This window comes from Cynoglossus semilaevis, chromosome 10 (genome assembly GCF_000523025.1).
Source record: "Cynoglossus semilaevis isolate Cse_v1.0 chromosome 10, Cse_v1.0, whole genome shotgun sequence".
In the NCBI taxonomy this organism is placed as follows: domain Eukaryota; kingdom Metazoa; phylum Chordata; class Actinopteri; order Pleuronectiformes; family Cynoglossidae; genus Cynoglossus; species Cynoglossus semilaevis.
In genome coordinates, this window is record NC_024316.1 from 4,610,467 (window position 1) to 4,630,731 (window position 20,265).

Here is a 20,265-nt window from a genome sequence, read left to right on the forward strand (position 1 = left end):
ACAGACACTTCTCACAAGAAGAGAAACCCATCCAGTCTACCTTTACTCGTTTAAACACGAAAACAAGATTTTTGTACAATGTAGTGAAATTGAAACTGTGGAACTATTTAAAAACAGGTAAAGGTGTGTGTCGTCTGCATAGCAGCGGACTTTTGTTATTGCTGCTAAAATATAAAAAATATTAATTTCTATACAATCCTGGTATAGAATATATATAAAAAAATATAAACACAATTACAGACTATGCCGATATTGGCGTCAACCAGTAACAACACTGTTTCTTAATTAAATCAGCGCAGATAAATTATGATCTGATATTGTTATTTCTAATTGATCTATGGGGTCATTCAGGTTGAAAAATTGACCAATCAGAACAACATTTCTGTTTTTTTCCAACTCCAAATTGTGCATGTATGTAGTCCAAAATAAAGCCCTAAGTAATAATAATAGGGGGCAACCTCTTCATTCACTTCAGGCTTCTTCAGTTCTAACTGACTGCTCTGACAGCTTTCAGAGTGGATGAATACATGCAAGGAGAGATGTTACAGCAAAACAAAGGAGCTGACCACGCCCTGACCTGTTGGCAGGATGTTGTGATCACCGGGATCAAGGTGCAGGTCAAGCACTCCCCCATCACCATTTCCTTAAAAAATAGCATTTTTTAAGGAAAACTGTGTTTGTTGTTACTTACTGGGAGTAAAGGCTCACTGGGCGAATGTCCTGCAGCATCTTCAGCCTCGTACTTGTAATAATCCAGCGGAGCGCAGAAATAGCCGGGTTGCACCTCTGAACACTGTCGACCAATCAGATGTCTCCTACAGTCACACTGGCCACTGTCCATCATGCATCTGGTGCAACAACAAATGATCAGTGGATTAGGGTTCATATTTCCTCTTTGCTGTATACATTCATTTTATATATCATTAGAGGAATTGTTAGCATTTTATTAACATTTTCATTCATGTATTTTTGAAAACATGTATTATTGCTGTGAGCACATTTTTAAGTAAATGTTTAATTTTACCTCTGTACTCTGGAGCCACAATGTTAACTATATTTCAAAAAAAGATTATTAACAGCTCACTGTAGGTATCATAGGAGGCGCTGTTGCATCCTGAGATTTTTTTTTATTACTAAAGACTCCTAGAGAACTTAAACAATCTTGATCTGTATTTGTTGCAGCTGTGTGTGTGTGTGTGTGTGTGTAGAGCAATGCTAATGATTGTTGCTGTTGCTTCTGGATAAAGATCTGTCCCTCTGTTCATGATTACTTTTTCCACTACAACACATAGATGAAGAGATAGTGTACCTGTTGTTGAAGGCCCCGCCAAAGTCACAATCACAGGGCCTGCAGCCGGACAGGTCGTTACTGAGCCCCCAGTATTCAGGCTGCAGAGACAGAAGCAAACCGTCACAATCTGTATTTACAGAAGAAAACCTTGCCTGTACACTTCTGACAGCTGTGTGAGTATGTGTGTGATACAAAGCGCATCACACAATGTGGCTAAAAAAAATGCAGTCAGAATAGCACGAGTAACTGAAAAGACAAGGAAATGTTTATACAAAAAGGATTTTAATTGAAACAAAAGTACTGCTAACATTTGAAAATAAAAACACGTATATTTACATTTAGATATGTACAATAACAGCATCAAACTGATATTAATCTTTTTTTTTAAAAGGGTGTGTTAAAAGGTACTTCGTACTACAAGCTGCAGCTGTAGAGACAGGAGAAGCCAACACTCACCAGACACTGGTCACAGTAGCGACCTGTGACGTATCTTTTACAAGAGCAGTCGCCGCTAATCTGATCACAAGGGGCGTCGAGCATGATGATACCACGGGGGTCGCAGTTACACGCTGGCCAGAAAACACACACATAGTAAAGAGGTTATTACTTATGATCCCCAGAATAATGGATGAATAATGACAATGAAAAATGTATTGACATGACAGTGTTAGTTTTAGGCTTCAGAATCGAACATTGACTAGCAGGGAGATCACATGGTCTATTTATATATCTATTTATATATATATATTTAAATAGGAGTAAAACAGTAACTGTGGAATATTTTCCATTTCACATAAATATTCTTAGAACTACTGCAAAAAATGCATCTACCTTTGTCTTTGCAACCGTGTCAGATAGAACAATTAAATAATCATCCACTAGGTGGCATGTTGATTAAAAACTAATACAAGAGAGAGTAAGAGTTTCTTCTATTTCTTTGGGTATTCCAGAGTTGTGTTCAACTTATCTGGACCAGGTTTTTTCTGAGTGAGTTATGAGCAAATTAAAACTAAAAAACAAACATTTTTACATACGTTGGCAGCCCATATACATTTGATGTCATTATTTTATTCTAACGTAAAACATTTTTACATACGTTGGCAGCCCAGTGGGTCATTCTGGCTGAGTCCAAAATAACCTTCTTTGCAGTCATCACAGCGCATGCCTTTAACATTAGATTTGCAGCGGCACTGTCCAGCAATCATTCCCATGTTGGGGTCTGTGTGACCGTCACAAACACCGCCTTCCAAAGAACCCACTGGGTCACAGTCACAGGCTGCAGGTCAGAGGGAAAGAAAATGTGAGAACATGATCAGAACAATGTGACGGGCAACTATAAATGAGGGCTTTCTTATACATAACAATGATTATGATCGGTGACAACACATTGGATTCTGATGAAACACTTACTGAACAAATGTTACCTACTACAACTTTAAATGACCCACCTACGCAGACCCGAGGGTCTCTGATGTCTCTGCTGGGGTCTTTGAAGTAGAAAGGGCTGCAAATGTCACAGTTGCGGCCCATGGTGTTGTGCTGACAATCGTCACACACTCCTCCACTGATGTTCCCAGTGGACAAAAAGACGGCCATGTCGAAGTGGCAGGAGTTGGAGTGACCGTTACAGTTACACTCTGGAGAAAAGGGAGAAAAGTGAAACATAGCAGAGAGTGTGATCTGTCAGTTAATCAATTCTGTGTGTACTGTATGTGTGTGTGTGTGTGACTTTTCTACCTCGACAGGTGTGTGGGTTTTCAGCCTCAGCTGGTCTCCATGGGAGATCATGATGGAAATCTCGACAGCGCTCACAGTTCAGACCCTGTGTATTGTGTTTGCAGACGCAGCGACCGTGAATCTGAGTGATAGAAATGCGGCAACATGATTATTAGAACATAAATGTTATTAATTAAAGCATTGGTAAAGGTCATCATTGGTGTAAATGAAAGAAATGAAAATGAAAGACTGTCACGGTCTCACAATGAGTACAGATGAAATGTTCATTTTTTAGTCATTGTTTTTGTAAATGTACCCAAAATGTCCCTATTCGTAGCTACTGTTTCATGTGCAGTTCTAAAGCTGGACTGTAGAGGCTGGTTTACATAAATGGGTTCCAAAGATATTATCATTACAAAAGGTAAACTTTTACTTCAAATAACAGGAGTAACATGTTTACTTTTCTTCCACTAGATTTTTATAGTCATATATTTTTTTTTACAATACCCTGGTTTACAATGACCTGGTGGTATCTGTAACCTCAGGTCCCAAAAAACGACAGCTCAACTATCATCATCGTTGTCATATGAATTCATATGCTGCTCTGAGTTTAAAACAACTGACCATGCCGTTTCCCCGGGCGTCAACCCCTGGCACAGGTGCACACTCGGAGGCATGGCCGTAACAAAAGCAGCTCCCTCGGACCACCAGCTCGTAAATGGCATAATAATATTTCTGCAGGACGTCGAAGCGTCGGTCCAGCAGGTCGTCTCCCAGAGTGTTGAGTTTGGTGAAGTTGATTCTCAGGTTAGTAATTCTCAAAAGCTCTGCAAAGAAGGAAGGTAAGGTCAATTAGACCTGATTCGTAATTATGTCTGAATCTAAACAGCCATGCAAATATATATGGAGAGAAATATTGATGACAAAAAACAGGAACTGCAAGGAATGGAGAAAAACAAAAAGTCAACGCTTAAAAACCTCAGTCACCTTGAATATCTAGACTGTAGGGATCTTTGACATGAATGGCAGGATCCAAAACTTTGTAGATGACCTTGAGAAAGAAACACAGTAATGTTAGCGGATAAAAAAAGCTATTTATTGTTTGTTGTTCTGAGCCTAATTGTTTAACTGTTTTGATTTCACTCCACCCTGCTCATAAACCAGTTCCAGCTGAGAAGACAACAGCCATAAAACATGGAGAAGGCACCATCATGAGCCATAGTGGGTAAAGTGTGCTTTTCTGTTGCTCCGGGGCTTAAAACACAAGGGTCGGGGGCCACTTATGGCCTGACAGGCCCAAAAATTGGGCGAAGAGGTCATGTTTTTTTATTTCTTTTTTTTAAATAAAGTTCAGTTCATTTGAGTTTGAGGCCCCTGCTGTGCCAAATAAACAAAAAAAAATGGCATTGTATTATGCCATAATAATAATCTTCTCACCTCTCCATTCGTGGAAGGCTCAATGTCAGAGTAGCGTTCCTCACAAATGATGTCGTTAATGTGTCTCAAACCGACGGCCGGGATTTGTGGAAATGTTCTGGTGCAGTTTGAGGCAAAGTAGCGGTAAGGACGCCAGGTGCGTCCAAAATCAGCTGAACGCTCAATGATCATGGCTGCAGGTCGGAAAGTCTGAGCAAAAAGGAAAAAGAAAGAGAGAGTCAGTTTGGTGAAATTCATCTCCACTGCAGTGTTCAACTTCACTTAACTGTGTGGAAATTCTACAAAGTAATCTAACCTGACCGTAAAGAGCTAAAGCATTTCTGCAAATCCACTGTTAAAATGCTCGTACTGTCTACGGTGGCAGTAAAGAGAAAGAATTGTTTCTTTAAAGAACACATACATAGAGACTGCCTTTTGCCTGAGTCGGTGTGAAACCCTCGAGGCTTTTTCATCGTTATCTTCTAGATAAAGTATTTATTCATTTTGTTTGATCACACTGGTGGGTCTTAGATGATCCTTAATTAAGTTTGCGATGTAAGTTATGATCCACATAAAGCTGTCATTTCATTTGGTACAGTTGTGCTGTAGGTTATTAATTTCAACACGTCTGCATGAGGAGACACAGACACATTAATGATGAGACGACAGCATCCGTCAGGCTGGGTTTTATTAACCTGTATGTCCGTGTTTGTTCAGACTGTCAGTCAGGTTACTGATTCATTTGTGTGCAACAACAAAGAAACACTAGTGTGTGTCTGGAGTAAAGAAATCATTAAATAACACATTTGGCCGGGTGAGGAGCAGATAGATGGATCGTTCGTTTGAACTAAGACAAATGACATGTAAGTCATGCATAAAGGCTAAAATGCTAAAATACTTTTTGCCTTTTCTACCCCATGTATTGGGGGAATGCATTGCAGGGAAAAAGCAGAAGTATAATGATAATAGAAATTAATAACATCATTTGGACAAGTTTGGTGGGCCGGGCTAAAAAGCCAAACTGGTCGCATCTGGCCCCAGTTTGAAAAACCAGCATTATCCTGGGTTTTCATATCAATCAAAGTCCCAACAAATACACAGGTGCGTGTGTGAACATGCAAAAGAACACATGTGTACCTTAAACTTCATGATGAGGTGAGTGAAGTGGAATTCAGCCTCCAGGTTCAGTCTGATGCTCACACTCTCCAGACCTGTGGAGGAAACAAGTATCAATCAGTGTGATCGTCGAGGGGTGCTGGTAGATCATGTATGTTGTGAAATTTCATCAAAGTGCTTGTAAATAAAATGTATGTGAATATAATGTATTTTTATATTTCATGAAAAAACACATAAACAATTTGAAATGAATCTTATGATAACAATAAATGCAAATGAAACAATCACACAGACAGACAGACAGACATACCATTGACAGACTGCCACCAGGTGTGGTCTCCATTTCTGTCCATGAGGTAGATGACATTTTCAATGCGATGGCTGTTCCTGTGGTGGTGCGGGTCGTAGCGGTGCTGGGAGTTACACTCAAAACACTTGTCAGATTCCTGTGGAGAACACGTCGGCTGTAAATAGTCTGCTTATACATGTATATAGAGTAATCCGTGTGAATTCACGATTAACTGAATAATGCTGCACCTTGACAAAACGTCCTGATTATAATGACCTCACTCAGTCGTGGTCAACCGATTGGCTATTTGGAGGTCTAGTTGGTGGTGTTTTCTTGACTTAATGCCAACTTTCAACCTATTTCCTGTTACCTATAGAATTGTGATGCTTATACAACACAACATAATTACAAAATGGAAATCTGATTGCACCTCAAGGAAAACAAACGGATGGAGAGCACAAGCCCAAAGGGCATGGGAAAGATCCATCACTGTGTGGTACCAAGGCTTAGAGTCCAGGCAAAGCAGTGTGGGAAAAAAAGGTTGTAGAGGGAAAGGTGCAGGTTAAAGTAGGGAGAGCACTTCATCTGCACGGTACGAGTGGAGGACAGGAGTGCGATTTTGAATAGGGATGCATCAGAGAGGGGGCCATACAGAGGGGAGCTGGGAGAGAGGAGGAGGGGAAAGGGTGAGTTGGCAGAGAGACAGCATGGGTTTAGACCAGGGTTTCTTAATTAGACGGTTGTCATGGGTGAATGTGCAGCTAACAGCACCTGTTAAAGAAGCAGAATCAGACTTAATGGCCATGGTGCATATACAGAGACATAAACAACTGGGGAGGGTCTAGGGGAGGGCTTGGTCAACCACACCAAAACCAGCCAAGACAAGTTTCAAACCTAGTATCCTCTGATGACTAGGCTGATCTTTTAGCCCAATGATTCCCAACTACTGTGCCGCAGCACACAACGGTGTCGGGACAGATAATTAGAAGTTCTGTTGATTGCTATTTATTTATTATAAATAAATGTTTTTTTTTTAATGTAACAGTGACAGGAAGTTAAATACACGTCCACTAGGTGTAGGCAGATAGCTATTAAAAACAGAACAGCGTAATACTCAGGTTTTGAAAAAATCTTGGTGAATGTCTTTCTTCAATTCCTGTGAGTATTTCAGAGTTGTGTTCAACTAAACGGGCAGGTATTTTGTGACATTTTTGTTTGGTGGTTTCTCGTTTAGTTAAGTTAAAAATTATAAGACATTTAAAGCTCTTATTTGGAAATGCACTTTTCATTGCATTTATATTTATGCATTAAGCAGACACTTTTATCCAAAGTGACTTAAAAGAGGAGGATTAAAAATCAAGCATGTGGTTCCTCTCAGAATCACACCCAGGACTCTCTGTTTGCTGCTTCCCAGGCAGGCATGCTAACCGCTAAAATCTGGAACACAGTTGGGAAACTGTGTGCACGAAAACACTGCAATATAATCTCTCCAGAAACAAAAAGAGTTCCTTACAATCTCTCCAGAAACAAAAAGAGTTCCTGAGAGAACCCGTGTCTTGGACAAAAGATAGATAAACATCTTGACAATTTTAAAGAGACAAATGTTTGGTGTGGCCCTCTGACAGGCCAGAAAACACACCTGCACTCATTCTACGACAGTTTTTCACTGTACCCTGCCAACAACAGGCAGAGGGCCTCTCACCAATCAGACAATGTCAATCACCTTTACCTTTGAATGTTAATTTTTCCTGCCCTGAAGCCACAGAGATGCAGGGACATGCAGGCCTGTGCACAGAATTTGTGCACGGCTGTGTGAAGAGCTTGAAGCTGAAGTTGACAATCGGCTATAATTGCATCGCTATTTATTTCATTTGTCCGTGACACAAGTCCATGTTCATACAGAGCTCGTTAAAAGTAACAACAAAGAAGAACATTTGTCTTTTGTAAATCCCACATATACACAAAATACTCATGCTAATGTGTAAAAAAAGCACTTTCTAAAGCATCGCAACCTTGCATTTGCAGCAGGAAAAAGACGAAGTTGAGTTGCTAAGCAATACATGTGTGAAAATGGAATGCAACAAAGCAGAAAGCATTACTGTGCTTGGAAAAGTTAAGATGGAAACATTTTACAGGAAGAAAAAGCAAGGTCAGGAGAGTTACTGAAAATGTTAGAGGGTGGAGAATATGTAACAAAGGTGCGGTAGGTTTGTGTGTATGAGTGTATATACAAGCCTCAGGCCCTGTTTTAAAGTACTGTGTGGAAGAGTGTGCGCTGTCATGGACTTTACGAATGGAAACCAGGCTGCAAACAAACAGACAGGTGAACAAACGGGGATGGACGAGGGCAGACTGAAGGTGGATCTCAGCATGAAAAGGGTAAACAAAGAAGCTCCGCTGTTGCTATGAGATTGTTGCTACAGTGAATGTTCAACATAGATTGATTAAAAACCTCGGCCCTCGACTGCAACTGAGAGGCAAACACAACATACAACAAATAATTGAGGCTGAGCATCAAGATGTAATTTCATAACCCCAAGAAACAATGATCTTTGGAGACCTGACCTGCATTCAGACGTTTTTGGACAATCTCCATTACAGACAGTTATGATTGCATGACTGAGGATTTTTAGTTGTTGTTGTGTGTTGTTTTTTTTTTTTTTTTGTTATTTTAAAACAAACTAAAGTGCACATAGACGGATGGATGGATGGATGATAGATAGATAGACAGATAGAAATAAGAAATAAGAAAAGAATAAAGAGAATTCAAGTGAATTTACTTTTTTTTTTTCAAAAGTCTGACTACTTTTCTAAGATTGGGCCCAAGTTGGAAGAAATCTTAAACCTTTATAAATATATAGGTAAAGTCGGTCAAAGCCACCGGAGGAAACTTTTAATGTAATTTTCTTTACATGCCATTAGCCCAGCAGGATTTAAATTCCACAATGTCTCACCTGCAAATGACTGACTATACAGTACTGTTCTGGTCCATTATGTCCACATGTCGAGGAGGCTGTCAGGTTCACAGCACGTCCAATCAGAAGGTTCCCTGTGGCAGGGTAACAGCTGCCCTCTGTGCAGCCATGAGGAGCTGATGGAATTTCTTGACCAAAGGCAGCAAGAGCTGGATGTTAAAAAAAGAACAAAAAACATCCGTCACAAATACTTTTATGGATATGTATTAGCCAGTGAGAACAAAAAACATCCTTTCGTCACAATTATTTACTTTTATGGATATGTATTAGCCAGTGCTGTGGTAAAAAATAAAAAGTCTTTGTCTTTAGAATACAAAACCTGGCTGGCTGGCTATTAGTGCTAAACTTTACCTAAAATCGTAACATTCTAGGTTTAGTTTATGGACTGTGGACGTATTTTAAGGAAAGAAAAGTTCAGTCATTGTTTTTAGACAATCTGAACTCAAACTAAATGTACAATTATGTACACAATATAATAAAATGTAATATAATATTACAGTATTATTTAATGTGACTGTCACAGAGGTACCCAACAAGTAGCTCGTGATTGAAAGGGAGTTCTGGTAGATCATAGGAAATTAAAATTTAAAAAATGTAATATATATATATATGTGTAAAGTTACGTTACATTGCAAAATACATTAAACCCAAAAGAAGAATAGTAAAAATTTTGATGGTGATGACACTGGTACATTTTCTTTACCTGTTTTCTTGTTTTTAGCTAAAAAACCTAAAATACATTAAACCCAAAAGAAGAATATTTAATCAAGAGGTAAACTGCATTCTTTTTTTTCCCTTCCATCCATGTGGAATTGCTGCCAAAAGTTGCTTATGGTTCACTTTGAAGCTGTAGTTATAGCCGAGTTGCTACGTCTATTTCCTAATCAGACACCACAAACACAACTAAAGTTAGCACATCTGACTTTCGGATAAAGAAACAGAGGAAGAACAATAATTAGCTGACAAATACACATAGTCTGCTTAGCATTTAACCTGTCCAGCAGAAGGCATTTTACCAGCCTCTACTACCAGGTCATGGGATGGTAGGAAGCAACGCAACGCAGGAAGTGGAAAGAATACCTTTCATTCTGTCATGTACAACATAAGGAGAACATGCAGTGACATGTTGAGGTGGTAGGAAAATAAATGAATGATGTTTTGAGAAGTAATCAAAAACATCCTCCAGAAAACTTTACATTAAATTGACTTGTGAATGGAAGCTGTGGAGGGCAATGTGCCATTAATGTGACAGGAACAAGGACTTGATGCACGTTCTTGATTCTCTACTCCACTATTCAACTCTAATTGCTTCCACTTAAGAAAAAACACAAATGTGCGAACCTCTTTGCAATGTAAGCACTTCAACGTAAATGGCAGGTATGCACGAGAGCAGGACTCTCACGTCATTTAGACCAAGCGTACATGTGCGCAACGAATGCCAAAAAGAGAAACAAACCAGATTACATCATCATCTGACAAATCACAGCAAGAAGTAGGCGGGAATGTTGGATTTGAGAAGATGCATAAATCTCTAAGCGTTCCAATTACAATACTGTTCATGAAAAAGTGTGTTTGTGTGCGTATGTGTAAATGGGGTATTTCCAAACCAGTTGTAACCAGTCTCCTTACTCATTTTTACTCACAAGTGTCTCACATTGAGATTTATGTGATTACTATAATTACACTAACACACACGTTCTGTCTGTCTGAACACAAGATTGCATGGGTGTAATGATTCAATCAATTCTTGTTTTTATTTGCAACACTTACATTTAATCTTTGGATGTTAGATGTTTCTGTTGGGAAAATATTCAACAAAAGCAATTTGGACTACCTTTTTTTAACTAGCCAACCACACATTATTTTATTTAAATACACTTTTCACTATGACATTCAGTGGGCTGAGGAAGAGAGTTCGTACTTAAGAGCAAAATTACCGCCACTAGAGGAAATCTCAGGTTTACAGTAACAAACGACATTGGCATTTTCGTGAAGCTAATAACAGTTAGCATTGCTCCGAATATATATATATATTGTACTTACGAGTGCACGACAAATGTAACTGCATGAGGTTTAATGTTGGTAATAAAGGCCACACATGCCCAAAAAGCAATGTAATATCTTGGCTCCAGTTCAGTAAAAGATTTGACAGTCATATTTTATCACTTCCTGCCAAGTTTTATCAATGCCCTGGGGTGAATGTCAGAGGTTCCACTGATGAGGCTCCAAGTAAAACGAGATGACAGCTCGTTTTCCTGTACATTGTGTAAAAGTGGAAAAATATTGGAAAGAAATATGTACTTAATGTTCTTATAGGTTGCATAATCCATACACTACTGATAATGATTTAAATCTCAGTAAGTTATATACTTATTTTGGTTCATGGGCCGCATACATACTAATTAGATGTCAAGTGGGCCGGACTAGTACAATTATAACGTAATTAACGATAAATACCAATAAGCCCATGTTTTTCCCCTTTGTTTTCTTGCAAAGAAGTACAAGTATATTAGGCATTTATTATTATTTATTCATATTTAATGACATGAAATAATTTTAGAAAAAATATCTTGAACATATAGTGTTCTGTTATGTTTGACTCTATATGTTCAAATCTGTGTATGACCACTGCACTGGAAATCTCCGACTGAGCTGGAAAGCAAACCTTTGGACTGTAGATAAGGATCAATCACACACCCTTAGCAAACATAAAATACAAGACAGTGCTAGGACCCTGAAACCGACATGTGATATGGTGATACGCAATGCAAGACTGTGCACGGAGGGAAGGGCATCAAGGAATGTGTGCTGTGACTTTAATGTGGCCAATGAAAGACTGCAGCTCCTTCATGAACACATCGGAGGAACCAACAAAAGAAGTTTTAAACTACTCTTAAGTAGAGTAATGCCAATGTAAACCCCCCACTCCTATCCTTCTCAAACAGACCCTTTCAAAATGCACGGATTGAGACACTCTGTCACTCTGCAGGTATGAAATTACACAATGGGTTCATTCACTGGTCAAATAGACCTGTCCAAGATAAAATATGTCTGAAAAAGAGCTGGTAAATACTATTGGTCAAAACTTTGTTTGAGGAAATTAAAAAGGGTGCGTCATGGCCGTGAATAAAATGAAACACAATTGGAAGTGCTGTGCTGTGAGTGACAGAAATCTATGCCCTGTTTACATGGCTGCGATACGATACAACTATGTAGCCTCCAGATACGGAGCGTTTACACGCAACAAGAAGATTCAGAGTTTAGATTGAGCCTCTAAATAAGAGTCCGGCCCACGTAGTACATATGCCAGCCTCTATGTGGGGCTGTGTCACACCGACTCCAATATACTAACACCACAAAAACCATTGCTGCTCAAGATAGAGCTGCAACAGCGGATTCATTAGCTGTGGCCCTCCAAGATACTAAATTAGCCTTTCCAGTCAAAAGTAGCCTGGCATTGTTGTCATTGTTATTGTTGTTGTTTCCCATGACAACCCGCTTCAAGTACTTCAAGTGTTCACATAGTATAGCTTGTCTTCACTCAAGCCTGTGCTAATTGAGCTTCTGCGCTTAGTGTTAGCGTGTTTATAATACTGTTCAATAAGGAAAGCATATGGCTGGACTAGAAATGTTGGACCCGCATAGACAATGGGGATTAGAATGTTTTTAGAGACATTCAGCTTTTCAGACTGACCAACATGTCTGAAAGAGGAACAGAAATCCATGGTGTTTGCTCTGGTAATTACAGTGTGGTTGTCATCTGAACTCTCCCTTACATGCTAAACCAAAGAACGCTTCTGCCATCTACGATGTAACACAGAAGTTCATCCTCCTGTCTGTGTGGGCTGTGACACAATGTTAACCTGCCCAGACTGGCAAAGAGAATGTCAACAACAGGGTTTCTTCCTGCATCTGTATCCACGAACACAGTTGTCACTGCATTTTAGTCGTACACCACATGCTGTTGAGTCAAGAACGTGATCAGAAGATAGAAATGTGTGATGGATTATAACAAAGGAATCAATCCACTTATCTGTCCGAACTTTGTTTCTGCTAACTTTGGTAGATGGAAAAATGATAGATTCAAATTTTGTTTTTTTAATTTTGTTTACATAAAGATTTATAGCTGCCAATGCGGTAGCACTTAACCTTCAAACTTTCAAGGACTGAAAACTCGCATATTAGCCGATTCGGGTATAAGCCGACCCCGCAAAATGGTGATTTTTACAAAAACTTGCAGATAAGCCGACCATAATGTTTTCATTTTTTGCCGTGGTAAAATGTCTTACGCCTGCTGTGTGGATCAACAAAGACTTAGAAAATGTTCTTATTATACACTGTTTACGTTAAAATTGCGAAGATTTCACCAGTGTTTTTTGCGAATTTCAGAATAGACGTGATTTATTTTGGATTGCTGTATAGCAGCGGTACAGTTAAAATAATTATTAAATATTGGTTGTAAATTGTGTGGATTGAATTTATCTATAAGTGTAATGATATTTTTGACCATACGTTTGACTTTGTGTTTATTATCGGTGATGATGCGATTGATGGTATTTATCCACATATAAGCCGCCCCCCCGATTTGATCTTTATTTTTTGGTGTTTTAAATTCAATTTATATGCAAGTATATACAGTAACTGCTTCATCACTTCATGACAACAGGAAACCAGGACTAGAGTACGTCATACATTTTTCCTTCCATGTCATGCAGATGTTTTCTGACACCAGATGGTTTACCAGTGTGTGATTAAAGTAATGCACGTGGCCTCCTGCTCACAAAGGAAAGAGACACAGGTAAACACATGCTGTTCCAGGGCTACTATGGCAGGAATGTCAGGACTGAGCACAAAATGTCATTCATTAGAGAAAGTATTCCAGGTGTCGGTGGCGCTAAATGTGCAAAAACATCACGTACTTCTGGACACACATCCAGTTAATTAAGTTTATCTGGGCTAACAAACTGGTGTTATCCTAATACAATATACTGGTGATGTCCAAATACAAATATATTAGTATAGGCGAGTGACATAGCTACTTATGTACTTGACGTACGGCAAAAATTGAATTACATCATGCCGTAGGATTGGAGTTTCGCTGAAGTCAGGGTGAATGGAAACATACTGACTGGTACGAAACATACCAACTTCTCCACTTGTTGATGTTAGTTTAACAAGAAAAATAAAAACATTTGCCAAAAGATTATTTAACAATGCGTTAATTGCGAATAATTAATTAGAGACACATTTAGGGTGTTGATTTATTAGATTGATTGATTTGTATATTGTCTTGAAGGCAACAAAAAGAAACAAAAGAAGGCCAGATCAATAAATCTCACTGCCTTGACTAGCCCTGACTTGGACTCTGGACAGGTCTGATTTAATGCTGCTTTAACATACATAATGGAAACTTGACTGCCAAGACACACAAAAGAAAGTTGAACAAAAGAAGAAGATTTTGAAAATCACTGTCCAGTTCAAATATAATTATAATATAATTACTAATGTGATCTAATTGTGCCATAATTACTTTAAGACTTCATTTGTATCTGAAGCATACGAGTAAGATCATATGTGGGCTCTATGTGGGTTAAAGGTTTATAACATTATGAAATATTTTGGCCAGTTCAGATAAATTGGCATTCAATCGCCGTGCACAAGTGACAGACGTTGACAAGCTGCAGGAGCCTCATCGAGGCACTTGATAAGTAACTGATAAAGTCTGTACTCCAGCACATTTTCTAGACCTGATGAACTCTCAGATCACTCATGACTTTACTGGTTTTGCCCTGGACATACTAACTGAAATGCTGCTAAAGGGCAGATCCACTACCATGTTTGGAATTGATCCCACACCTATGTGACCCTAGGACAATTGCCCTACCCACTGAGCTGCAACCATCCCAGAACAAGATATACCATATGGCCAGCAATAGTGTTTAAGGGTTAGTAGCATGAGCGCTGAGGCATTTCTATCTTTCTGTTCTTTGCACAACTAAAACGCAGTCTCACAGTCCAACCCAGCAACACTGCTGCACCGACTGGGCCCTGTGCCATACACATCACATGTGTGTGGCTCTCTTTAAAAATGCTACTCAGTCACTAATTAACCCTATGAGGCCCAGGCTACCTCAGACCCAGCTCTGCTGTCAGTTGTCCCACCATCCACCGAACATTCCACAGATAATCCAGATTCTCACTGAGGTTCCTGACCCACCCAACAAACCTGCTGGCTCTCATGGGATAAAACATCACACTATGTTCAAATCTCACCACCCTATAAGCACCACTTGACAGATTTTACATAATTAATAATAATAATTACCAACAACTGCATTTATTTAAATAAAAAATAACTATTAATACAACTTCCTGTCGGAAAGCTGCGGTTTTCAAATGGTAGCACAAAGCTAGCTCAAAATTAGCTGAGAAAAAATCTTAATTTAAACAAAAGAAAAAGTAAAGTTAGACTAGAAAAGAGAAGCATATAGCAGCACAGATAAGTTAATTAAATGTCCATGAAAAATAGCACAGAAATTCAAAACTTGCCAGAGAAAAAGCTTAATTTTAGATGAGGTGTTAGCCGTTAGCTGTGGTGTTAGCTCAAAAATATTTGTCAATATCTCTTCAAAACGTACCAGAAAATAAAAATAAAACAAATTCTGATCTAAAAGATAGTGAAATATTGCCGACATAGCTGACATTACTCTTAAATCATATGTTACTCCCGTTTAAAAGTCGTACTTTTGCTCATATCTGAAACATCAGTGCGTGTCCTCCGCATTCCCGTGGTGAAAAATGGAGAGTAATTATTGTCATTAACTTTGAAGATCCTGTACCCAGTTATTTTAAGGGGCCTGAACGGCATTATCAGAACAGGAGAGTTCAGAACTCTCCAAAGATGTTCACTTCCACTTCTCTGAAGTTGAAAAAAAAAAAAAAGTCCAGTACAAACACATGTGGTTGTAGCTCAATCCTGTGATTAGTGTGCATGAAATAATAAAGGATTAGACTTAATTACGATGTTTGCGGAGAGAGTGAGTCACCGAGGATTTCCTTTGGATGATAATGTATTTAACAGCTTCTTTTCAAGCTATGGCTGGAGGCTCAGGAGGAGCAGGCTTTTCTCTGTGATCAGACAGGCTCCATTAACACCACCTTCAGTGGACAGTTTTCACCAACTCACCCAGCAGGAGGAGACTCAGCTGCACAGTCATGCTGGTCATCAGGACGCCTGGATGCTTGGACACCAAGCTGTCTCTGGCTATGAAACACAGATAGACACAATGTGAGAATAAAAAAATCTTCAGAAAAACTTAGCAAAGAGAGTTTCCAAGTTTAAAAAGGCAAGAAGAACTATACAATAACACAGGAGTCTGTACTTACAATAGCATAGGTTCAACCCATTATTGCCCTGAATTATCCACCAATCTCCTGCAGTCCTCACATAATTACTCACACAAGAGAGTTTTTTTTAAAATAATATATATTTTAAATGATTGTATGTAGTTATAGGACCTCAATGTAGTTAAAAAGTACACAAGAAAAGAAAGAAAAAGAAAGGGAGCGTCAAAAGCTACATAGGTCAACTGCTAAGTTAGTGGTCCCCAAACTTTCTCTGCTGGCTCATAAGAAAGTTTTCACACGCCCACCCACCCAAACAAACAAACAAAAAAACAGGATACACACAGACTTGTTTATTGCACACATTTTAAATGTAACTGTTTTTACGCACTTAAACTATAGCATAGCACCTTAATGTTATGTTAGCATTGCCAACTTTGGTTAGTTGGAAGGAGTGAGATTTTGTGTGTGTGGATTTTGTTAAACATTTACAGCATTAGACAATATGCTAATTTACATCAGGTTTCTTTCATTCATTATACCTGCGCCCCCCTGCAATGGCACTAAACCACCCCTAGGGGGCGTATCCCCCACTTTGGAAACTGCGCTAAGTAATCATGTTTGAATGAATATTTAAAAAAAATATTACAGAGTATTCCGTTATCATCATTCATCCTCGTTCTTAGCTTTTCTCTTTGTATAAACTGAAGTTTTTTATCCAATCATATTTCAGCTTCGTTCGTCGCCATGGTGAAAGAAATATATTTCAATTGTACCATGTTAATATTGATGTTTTTTTATTCACATCACGTCTCCGCTGTGGCTGAATTTTTATGGCTGGGATTTAATGACTTATACTACCATTATACTACTAATGTAGTCATACTACATTTCTGAAGAATATTCATAGTTTCCATAGACATAATGATGGTATTAGGATGTGGATTTGTTCAGGCAGGACACCACTGACGGACTTGACGCTAAATACACAGTGCGTCACAGTACACTTTTAATTTCAATTCAAAAACACGTATGTGATAACATCGGCCAAAAGATATTATCGGCAACATATATTAGCATATTTATGTAATATGTGTAAGAATCAATACTGATTTTGTCTCCGATAATGAAAACCCCATAACGCAATGCCTGGATTTCACCAAATGATGTGTACCCTAAAAATAGTTTTGGGGAAAAACAACTGTGTATGAAAGTAAAAGTCACTAGATGGCAGCATTATAGCTCATTTTATTAATCTATTTTAATAATCAGGGGACTGCATACAGAGTGTTGATGCCAGCAACTCATACAGAGGTTTGTACAGATAAATATATAAATACTACCAATAGTATTTCAAATCTCAGATACAGTAAACCCTTGTTTTTCGCGGGGTTACGTTCCAAAAAGAACCCGTGATAGACAAAATCCCTGAAGTAGAAATCTTTATTTTTTTTTACAATTAAATACTCAGAAAAAGAAGAGAAAGAACGAACAAACCATTTTACAGTCTCAACCATTTGTTTCACAAATAAAGTAAAATAAAAGTACTTTAGAAACATTTCAACAAATAACTTCTGTAATGTACTGTCAAATAATAATTTTAATCATCAACGTGAACAGAAGGCTTCAAATTGCGGAGATTAGCACCGCCCACCGTGAACGGGAGAAAATTAAAAATGATTATGAAAAAAATACAAATTACCTGGTCTTGTTGCGGGCAGTTGCAACCCTTTTTGAATCCTTATTAAAACTTATTGCTGCTGTCTTCCTTATGTTTTTTTCTTCCTTCTTTATGGAACGAACGGAAGATTCATTAATTCCATAATGCCGACCTACAGCCGCATAGCTTTTACCTTCATTTAGCATGTCCAATAGTTTTACTTTATCACCGATAGACAGCATCTTCCGCTGCCTTTTGGTCCCTACCGCAGGTACTTTTGCCGGTCCAGAGCGTTTTGTCGACATTATGGGGTTTGATAAACTCGAAATTGCAAGAGAATTTGCACGTACGTAATGTCAATTTGGCAAGCTGTTTTACGTACGTGTACATATTAAACCGCAACGTTATTGGCGCACAGGTAGAGAAGAAGCGGAGTGACTTTTTAGCCAATCAGAATGCAGAACACAATGCACGATGCAAATCCGTGAAGCCATGAAACCGTGAAAAGTAAACCGCGTTATAGCAAGGGATCACTGTATATCAAAATCCTAAATCTAGGTGTATTTAACAAGTAGTCCGTTCACATCAATTAGAACCTATATTAGCTAAAATGCAGCCAAAATAGTTAAAAACAGAGCAACAATGAACTTAAAAAACAATAACTTGACATGGCCATGTGCGAAACATAGACAACATTGGCTAGTTGTAGCAAAATCACATTTTGTTATTTAGCCAGGGTTATAACTGAACGCTGGCCTACAAGTTGTTTAAGCTTAGCCCTGAGGTTACAAAAGACCTGGAAATGACCCTCAAATTCCATGAAGTGACATTTCACCTGTTAGAAAGTGAATTTCCTGCCTTGCAGTCTCATTCACCTTCCCTCCAGGCTGATCAACCTCAGCTGTGGGGAAACACAGGTGCCTCCAGTCAAAGGTGATGACCAGAAACACCCGTGAACCCAACTCTGGATCTTCTGTCCATCATGTCAGACGGAGCAAGAGATATCTCTTACATTTTGAACAGCTCTTTCATTGTTACACTTTAACTGCATCTCGGCAACAGAGTTTCCAGTTAAGCCCCTGATGACCTACAGCAGCGCTGACAGCACAAGGTCACAGTGTAATCTAAAGGTTTCGCTCCACTGCTACAAAGGGATTAGGAGAAGACACAACTATGTAGAAACAGGAGGCAGTGGAAGATTTAATCAGCCAGCGTTCAAGAAATAAAAGTTTGGTACTCACACAACCCGGGGTCGCCTCTCCCTCCTCTGCCTTCCTACAAGCTAACTTTGCCCGGACAGTGTGTGTTCATGCGTGTGTGCGTGCATGCGTGTGAGTGTGTATTCTGTATTCTGCCGTGCACGTGTTCAGACCCAGGACCCCTATGTGTACATTTACGCATGCATGGACATGTGTGGTGTGTATGTGAAGCCGAATCAGTAAAACAAACTTGAAAGCACAACTGACGGCAGCGATGTAAAAACAGAGGGAACGCCACCAGCCAATGAGAGTGCAGAAAACTGCGGGGACCCCCCTTTCTTTCATTCCTCTCCTCCCAGTGCTTCTGTCTCCCTCTCTCCCTCCAGCTCGTCACTGGGGCACTGGGGTGAATGGGCAGCTATTCTTATTCTAATTCCTCTGTCACTCTGTGGGCCCTTGGCTGAAAGAGGGGAACGGTCTCCAGGCTTTTGGAATGCAACACCCCTTTTCTTCTGGACATCGAGGGCCGCAGAGGAAGCAGAAGTGGGAGGAAATAAAGAAATCGGAAGATAGTTGAGAGGAGATACAGAAGAAAGGGAGTTAGAGTGGCAATTAGGATAACTCAGAAGAGGAAGAATATCTGTCTGTCTATTGATCTATCTATTAACTAGCGTGTATGAATATATATCGCACATACGCCCTTACCCACCAGTCATTTGTTCACCCTCCTCCCCCCAGTGGACAGTTGAACAGTTTAATTGCCCCGGTGGACAATGGAAGGAGCAGCCTGTCACTGACAGTGGGCAGAGGATGACGGGAACTGTCCAAAATGGCCACCAGTTTGCCAAGCGTTCTCTTCTCTGCCACCGTCACCGGACGGTCCAGTTTGGTGCTGACCACAGAGCTAGACTTCCTGAGCAGCTTCTCCAGCACCCCAGCGTACGAAATGAAACCGGCAACCACAGACTGGTAAAACATTTTCAGGAGCTTTTCTGCAGACGTGTGGGGATCTCAGCCCAAAACAAATCTCCTGTGCCCCACCTGATCTCAACCCAAAACAAATCTCCTGTGCCCCACCTGAGGGTCGCGATCCAATCTTTGGGAAACAATGCATTAGAGCAGGGGTGTCAAAGTTATTTTGGATCAGGGGCCACATACAACCTGATTAGATGTAAAGTGGGCCGGACTAGTAGAATCACAACCTAATCAACTCTAAATAACAATAAGTAAACTTTTTTTTTCATGCAAATAAGTACAAG

General features: G+C 39.4%; 1 protein-coding gene across 3 annotated transcripts in view; it reads right to left on the minus strand.

The window, feature by feature from the left end:
- The window catches only part of lamb2l (laminin, beta 2-like), a 37,485-nt gene that overhangs the window by 12,766 nt on the left and 4,454 nt on the right, over window positions 1-20,265 (minus strand). Inside the window, exons 1-15 of one of the 3 annotated variants that reach the window (XM_008318280.3) lie at window positions 20,084-20,154; window positions 19,049-20,047; window positions 15,990-16,067; window positions 8,783-8,952; window positions 5,850-5,985; window positions 5,561-5,634; window positions 4,445-4,633; window positions 3,995-4,058; window positions 3,632-3,834; window positions 3,029-3,149; window positions 2,740-2,928; window positions 2,388-2,567; window positions 1,748-1,860; window positions 1,310-1,389; window positions 692-848 (exon numbers count right to left, since the gene is read on the minus strand). In XM_008318280.3, the coding sequence (XP_008316502.1) occupies window positions 692-848; window positions 1,310-1,389; window positions 1,748-1,860; window positions 2,388-2,567; window positions 2,740-2,928; window positions 3,029-3,149; window positions 3,632-3,834; window positions 3,995-4,058; window positions 4,445-4,633; window positions 5,561-5,634; window positions 5,850-5,985; window positions 8,783-8,952; window positions 15,990-16,029 (1,716 nt within the window). In that variant the 5' untranslated portion in view covers window positions 16,030-16,067; window positions 19,049-20,047; window positions 20,084-20,154. Of the gene's footprint in view, window positions 1-691; window positions 849-1,309; window positions 1,390-1,747; window positions 1,861-2,387; window positions 2,568-2,739; window positions 2,929-3,028; window positions 3,150-3,631; window positions 3,835-3,994; window positions 4,059-4,444; window positions 4,634-5,560; window positions 5,635-5,849; window positions 5,986-8,782; window positions 8,953-15,989; window positions 16,068-18,642; window positions 18,722-19,048; window positions 20,048-20,083; window positions 20,155-20,265 lie in introns of those variants that run through there. The other 2 variants (XM_025059538.1, XM_008318279.3) reach the window with 2 other exon arrangements.